Here is a 6,872-nt window from a genome sequence, read left to right on the forward strand (position 1 = left end):
TTAAGAAGGTGGAAAAATACTCTACATTCCTAGAGTGTCATGTGGCAACTCACGAAGGTGGAAAAATACTATCCATTCTGAGTGTCATGTGGCTTGACCACGCCTTCTTTGTTGACCTAGATGCAACTCAGCCTAGACTTTTGTAATTGGGTCTAATGGATCCAATTGCAAAAACTAGGTGAATTATGTTCCAAAACTACTTCTTAGAAATTTATTTTGAAAGCATTGCCTAAACAATTGGCCTAATTGAAATCTATACTAATGGACTTTTACGAAGCTTGATGTCTTCCTCTGCCCATGAGATAAGCATTTGGGAGTCCTTTAGGCCCATTGTGGTCGTGAAGCTCTTAGGCACATGAGAGAAGCATAATGATTGGCCTTTGATTAGGCCTATGGCTAGGCCCAAGTGATCAACTATACTCATCAAAAACATGTTCAAAATTTGCTTTAATAGCTATATACCTTAGCAATGCCTAATCTTGCCACCAAATCAATTTTGCAATAAGAATATTCAATTCCAAATATTCTAAAGCCATTATTAGTTAATCAAAACTCAAATAAAATCCAGCTTCAATCATTCAAATACTTTCCAAACAAAATATCATCCCTACATACCGAATAAATTCTTGTGATTAAATTACCTTCACATTTATATCATATATCTTAAGGTTCTATCAAAATATAAATAGCTATCTTTACCTGTAATTCTTTTTCCTCAAAGCAATTTCTACAATCAAATAATAAACCAAAATCTAGGAACCTAAAATAAAGTATCCAAGCATAACAAAATGTTGAACCAAGATGAGATAATCACTTTTCTCACCAAAAATGGTAACAAGATCATTATAAAGAAGAGAAAGTAAAGAATACTTAGAATGATTAGGAACTCATTTTGTTTAAAAACTGATCAGATAAAAATGCTTTCTGGTCCTTCAACTACTGCGAGTTACAATCAATTTCTTAAAACAAAGATGAGGTATGGCATGATAACATTAAAAAAAGATAGTGAGAAAAAAAAAACAGGGAGAAAAATGAGTAGTGGGGACCACACACTAACATTTTAAATTTCATATTATCTAATGTAAAAAACGTAAATAGTCCAAACAACATCTAGCCACTCTATTATTATCCTTAGTTTTGATCTGAAAAAGAAATTATTTTAAAACACTATAAATTTATAGAGTTTTTTTTTCTGGTATGGTATTAAGAGGTGGTAAACTAAGGGCAAATTTCTGTCAATCTATATAAATAAAGAAAGTTGACATAAATTAATAACACTTGTGTTAATTTGTCCAAATTGACTCAAATTTGCAAAATATATATATATATATATATATATATATATATATACATATATATATATATATATATATATATAAAATACTTTAATCTTTACTTCCGACTACGTGGTCCCTCTGACCCCTAATAGAGAGAACCTACCTAATATTGCTTCAAAGAAAGAAAAATCCAAATTAAGAGTGACAACTAGTCTCTTTCACATTTTAGCAGCGACACAATCAAAGACAAATGAATATTCAGAAATTGTACTTAAGAATACTATTATCTCTAGAAACATTTGATTAGCATTTAGCGCTTTCAAATGAAAGAAATATTTAATTAAAATTGTAAAAATAGTGGAAAGAGAAACATATGAGAAAGGAGATGAAAAATAAATTTTCGTAAAGTAAATTTATTTTCATTTATATATATATATATATATATATATACACACACACCCTTTTTGTCATGGGAACTAGAAGTAAAATGGATGAGTATTTTTATATTACTATAAATCAATAATATAAGATACCTTTCAAAACTAATCCTAAACATAAGAATGTGATAAATTCACTAACCTAAAACTACTTTTTAATATCTGGAAGCAATAACTGAAGTGTATAAAATAATCCTAGTGTTACAATTAATTATGATATTTTTCTCTCTTAAACAACTACCAATTTATTATATTCTATATTCCTGAAAACTACAACAGATAATGCAGATCCTGCTCTCGGCAACAATGATTGCTGGCCACATATGTGATGCAAAATTAAACATTATAGTTTTGACAGCCATGAGAGTGAAAGATGTCAAATCAACAATTTTCTAGCTATTGGTCCCTCTCTTAGCTTGCAGCATTCCAGACCCATAAATGAAAAATAACGCATACTAGGAAAATATTTAGAGTGACTTCAAAGAATAATGTAGGATGATTCAAAGGCACTTCTGAGAGACAGTGTTGGAATTATTTTCCTAATTTAAAACACCATGGCTATTGGATATACAGTGCTACCACTAACTTTTCTTCAAACCCCATCATTTAATGGAACAAAGGCCATCTGAATGCCCATTTGGTTCTGATTTCTTTCTAAAAGTGGACACCATTTGCCACCGTTCATCCATCCAATTCAAAAAAGGTGTTGACCCTACTCCAACTTCGTTGATTTTGTCGTGCACATTACTTCATGTGGTCAATAATCACCAAGCTATGCATAATACAGTTATATTGACAATTGCATTCCATCTTGATAGTTTTTTAGTATATCAAATGGGATAGTTATCTATCATGAACCAAAAATCTCAATAAAAATTGAAATCTTCCATCAAAGGAAACAACTCAAGAACTGTTCAAACTGATCTCATGACAAATGAAAGAAAATAGACAACGGCATACAATCCATTTCATCCTCATCAGCACAAACAATTGTGCAAAACCACAACTAGATTGATAGCAACAAAGGACCCTTATTGAAAGCTTCAACAAGTTCAAGCTTTAAGCATTGGAGTACACACAGATAAGGTTTTGAATCCATAAATTTCCCAAAAGATATAACCACTTAGCCACCTACTCCCACAAGAAGGGAAGTGTAAGTGGGTCGTCATTTTCAACCAAACCATCTAACCCCATTTGCAGCATTCCATTGCAATGAAGGTTGGTTGTGTTATCAAGAACCAATACTTGACCACTAGGATTATCTTTTTCCGTTTCTGAGTAGGCATATTCATTCACAGTATCAAAATGCACAGATCCTGATGGAGATTGCATTGGACATGTGATGCTAGATTGCACCATACTCGACTCTGGACTTTGTGATTGAAGTGTTGACAGAAGATAGAGAGCACAACCTGAGTCAAAGGATCCAGGTTTTGCATCTGAAGAGTGCTTTCGGCTGCTCTTTCCACCGGTTGATGGGGTGATAGTGCCATGAATAGGCTGACAAACGGGAGCTCCAAGCATTGCTTCATTAGCATTGCCTACAATAGGGTCATTTTCTTGCCAAAGAGCATGTCCCTTGTCTTGCTTGTGCTTGTCAATTCTGTATAACAGTCGAGGTGGATCATAACCAGATTCAGCTCCAGTTTTGGCAGTGGCAGACCACATACTCCTCATAATAGGGTTCACATATGTCTCCGGGCTGCCAAAATGCAGGATTCTAGGTCCTAAGTTGCAGAAAGGTAGTGCAAAAGTTCACATTAATTACACTGGTGGAGGATGGGAAATAATCACAAGAAACAGCTGTTAATGAAAAAAATGACATGAAACTGTCTAGAATAGTTTAACAATCTTTGTTAATATCAAAGAAAGGAACTAAATGAATTCTGTATTATTAGTAATAGATGTTCTATTTTCACTCAAATGTTTGCTTTTGTATCTTTAATATCAGTCTAAAACCAATGATTTAAGTTTATATCCTTCTACTTCCCTTCCGTTGTATGGTAAATATTGAAATTTTCTTATACTTCCAAAACATTAAATGCATTTACATTTTTCGTTAATAATTTCTTTCCAAGAGAGGATGAGAATAACACTATTTTTAGCTTAATTAAGTGTCTACTTAAGAAGTACTAACTAAGGAAGCAATAACGAATGATTCTGAAGGACAAAATTTAAATGCATTTCTATAGGCACTTTTGGTAACTCGTTTGGGTTGGCCTAGCAAGTTTAGGTAATTTGCATGAAGTATTACGTTCTAACTTAAAACCTCGGTTTTGTTCAATTCTAAATCTTCCTACAATATTCTTCTGCTAATCCTCCTACTTGCTTTATAACATTAAATATTACACTTTCTCATTATACATTTCTACTTGTAATTCCTTAAAAAATGCTTTTGAGGCCTTTTCTTTAATTAAAAATAAAAGGGGTTACGTATTTACCACACATGACAACCGAATTAGGAGTGACTTATTGTTTTATGAAATGTTATGCACATTGCATTTAGTTTTCAAAGGTATAGCTCAAAACATTGAATCTGTCAATATAGGAAATAGACTGACAGCCTACAGGTAACTATAGCGTAAACAAAGGTCTCTACTCTCATATAAAGAGTTTCAAGAAATAGAAATGCTCTTCTACTTATTTTTCTCCACCAACAAACTTAACGAACAATTAAACTCCATGGGAACCATGTATGATCTACATGTCATATTCTAACACTAATTAAGTTTCTAGTAAAAGTCAAAGATTGATAATCACTTAGCTTTATCATGACAACATCCAAATAGTGTATTTTGGCTTAGTATAATCTAATTCAGCATAAATAACCTTAAGCAAAGTTGTAATTCTATTTTCACACAGCTTCATAGCACTAAGCAGCTTAAAACCAAAAGGTTATAGTTTGGTGGCAGGGTTCTGTTGTTTCTTTCGAATTGGGGGTTATCCTCTCACACTTACTTCAACTCAATCACACAACTGAGATGAATTTAACAATAATATACAAAAGGCACAAACCTTTGTAATTGTACATGAATTTCTCAGCAGCCATGAAAAGAGAGGGAGGCTGAGGCTTCCTCCTGCGCCTGTTATGCCCATCAAGCCTTTTCCTACAACTCCTCTTAACCTCATCAAACTCCCCAAGTGAGTGAAACCTACACAACAACAATTGGTAACACCCCATGTTACAAAACACATCAAACCAAACAACAGAAGGGGAGAAATTCCAATCCCTAAATCTCCAACTCCCACATAACCAAACTCCAAACAATACCTGCTGCATTGCTGGCAGAACCGTTGTTGTTTGCCCCCCACCAACACAACTGGGGTTTTGGAGTGCTTTTCACAGACCCTATGACGCCTATGATACTCTCTGCAATCACTGAGGTCAGAGGTGCATCCATCAACAGAACAACACATATTCTGTGATCCATTCTGAAGGCGGGATCTTTTTGATGACCCAGATGGCGAAGACACAGTTTTTGAGTCTCTAGGCTCCTTAGCAACATCTGGGACTGATTTTTCCTCACCAAGCCTCAAATCCACTGAAGCAGCTTCATTCCTCTGTCCTTCACCATTAGCCAGCTCCAGCCCACGTGGATCCCAGGCAAACTCTTTCCCGTCCCAATCCATAACCAACAGTCAGTTGCTCCCACAAACTACGATGCTTTATGTCCCTTTTAAGATGCCAAAGCCAAACCTGTAAGGCACTCACTCACACAGGAATCAGAACTTGAATCCCCTTGTGTTATCACCACAAGCTGAAGAAGACTTTGACTTAGGAACCAAAGCAGGATAAAGGGGTCAATCAACAACACCAAGATGGAAATCAGAATTGGGTTCCCAGAGGAAGGCAAAAGAATAAATGCATTAACTGAAAAGATTGCAAAAAATTGAAAGAAAAAATAAAAAGAGATGGATATTGGAAGATATTCTGAAAGACTATAGACATGAACGTCACCTCAACCTCAAATGCAACTTGACCCTCAAAGGGGTTGAAAAGAAATTAATGTCAATTCAAGGACTTTTGTTGTTTTCTGTGAGAGAATATAAAAATAACACACAAAGCTTTCGCATTTAAAAATAAACGCAGAGAGAAACTTCACCAAACTCACATAGTTATGTAAATCTTAAACCCTTAAATTCTCAAAGCTGCAGAGAAGGCCTCCAAGAAAATGGGCAGAGAAGGCGCGAGACACATGTCTTGTGTTTGTCTCTGAGAAGAAAAAAACCTTGTTGGAGTGAAAAAGTGGCTCACCAACTCCAATTCAATGAGCTCTAGATGTGGAGTAGGGGACACAATCTGGATCAATAGGAAGCAATTACCTTTACTCAACAAAAAATTATGCAAAACACTGTTCTTTTTCTTTCTCTTTTTTTCCCTGTTGTTTTCTTACCGGTAAGTTTCACTGGTCTTTCATTTTTGACTTCCTTTTTTAGTCATTCTTCGTTAAAGTAATGATAAGAAAAATTGCTTCTTTTATTTATAGAAATTTAACACTTATAAACGAATTTAACTCACACATTGGTTAAAGTTTTGTTTAATTCATCCTTAAATCTCGAACATTTTGAAAAATTTTAACGAGGTCTTTAAATTACAAAAATTGCAACCATATATTTGATATTGCGAAATTTTATAATTGCGTTTTTGAAATTAGTTTATAGCGGTTTAAATGGTTAGAAAATAAGAATTTAAGGTGATTTCATTTGCAGATCTAATTATAAAACATTGAAAAAATTTGACAACTAATTAAAACATTAATTTAAGCACCTAATGAAAAATTTTCAAAATTGACTTCCCAATATATTAAATAAAACTTTCAAGGTCATAAAAATAGTAATAAACCGATTTTACAAAAAATTCTAGAAGAAGGAATGAACCCAAGTCATGGAACTCAGAATACTTATAAAATAATTTATATTTGTCTCATCCTACACAGTGGCAAGTAAAACTTCAAATATACCACATGTCTATTTTTTTTATAGATAACTTTTTTATCTATAAAATAATTTTTATTTTTTTATTAATAATTATTAATTATTAAATTTTATTAGGGGAAGAGTTGAATCCACGACCATCTAAACTCTAGTTTTAAAACTTTCTAAATTTTAATTGATGATGACCCAGTGAGTTAACACTCCTAAAAATAATGTATCTAGA

The 6,872-nt window shown here is 33.5% G+C and overlaps 1 protein-coding gene across 2 annotated transcripts; it reads right to left on the bottom strand.

Annotated features, from left to right (window-relative positions):
* Positions 1-2,557: 2,557 nt before the first annotated feature.
* Positions 2,558-6,035, bottom strand: LOC114164206 (putative squamosa promoter-binding-like protein 19). 2 transcript variants are annotated; one of them, XM_028048794.2, is made up of 4 exons: positions 5,827-6,035; positions 4,986-5,411; positions 4,730-4,866; positions 2,558-3,441 (listed from the first exon to the last, which is right to left on the bottom strand). In XM_028048794.2, the coding sequence occupies exons 2-4, from the start codon at positions 5,342-5,344 to the stop codon at positions 2,846-2,848; spliced, it is 1,092 nt and encodes a 363-aa protein (XP_027904595.1). In that variant the 5' UTR covers positions 5,345-5,411; positions 5,827-6,035; the 3' UTR covers positions 2,558-2,845. The 2 variants fall into 2 exon arrangements, with proteins under 2 accessions (XP_027904595.1, XP_027904587.1); XM_028048786.2 differs by lacking the exon at positions 5,827-6,035 and having other exon boundaries at positions 4,986-5,666.
* Between the last annotated feature and the right edge of the window lie 837 nt (positions 6,036-6,872).

This window comes from Vigna unguiculata, chromosome 1 (assembly GCF_037176805.1).
Source record: "Vigna unguiculata cultivar grain cowpea cultivar isolate G323 ecotype 2 chromosome 1, ASM3717680v1, whole genome shotgun sequence".
NCBI lineage: Eukaryota > Viridiplantae > Streptophyta > Magnoliopsida > Fabales > Fabaceae > Vigna > Vigna unguiculata.

Excerpts from the sequence above, each read along its gene's own strand:
- LOC114164206 (XM_028048794.2), bottom strand. The coding sequence starts at position 5,344 with ATGGATTGGGACGGGAAAGAGTTTGCCTGGGATCCACGTGGGCTGGAG. Across the intron at positions 4,867-4,985 it reads TTCTGCCAGCAATGCAGCAG|GTTTCACTCACTTGGGGAGT; the intron begins GTATTGTTTGGA and ends GTTGTTGTGTAG. Across the intron at positions 3,442-4,729 it reads ATTCATGTACAATTACAAAG|GACCTAGAATCCTGCATTTT; the intron begins GTTTGTGCCTTT and ends TCTGCAACTTAG.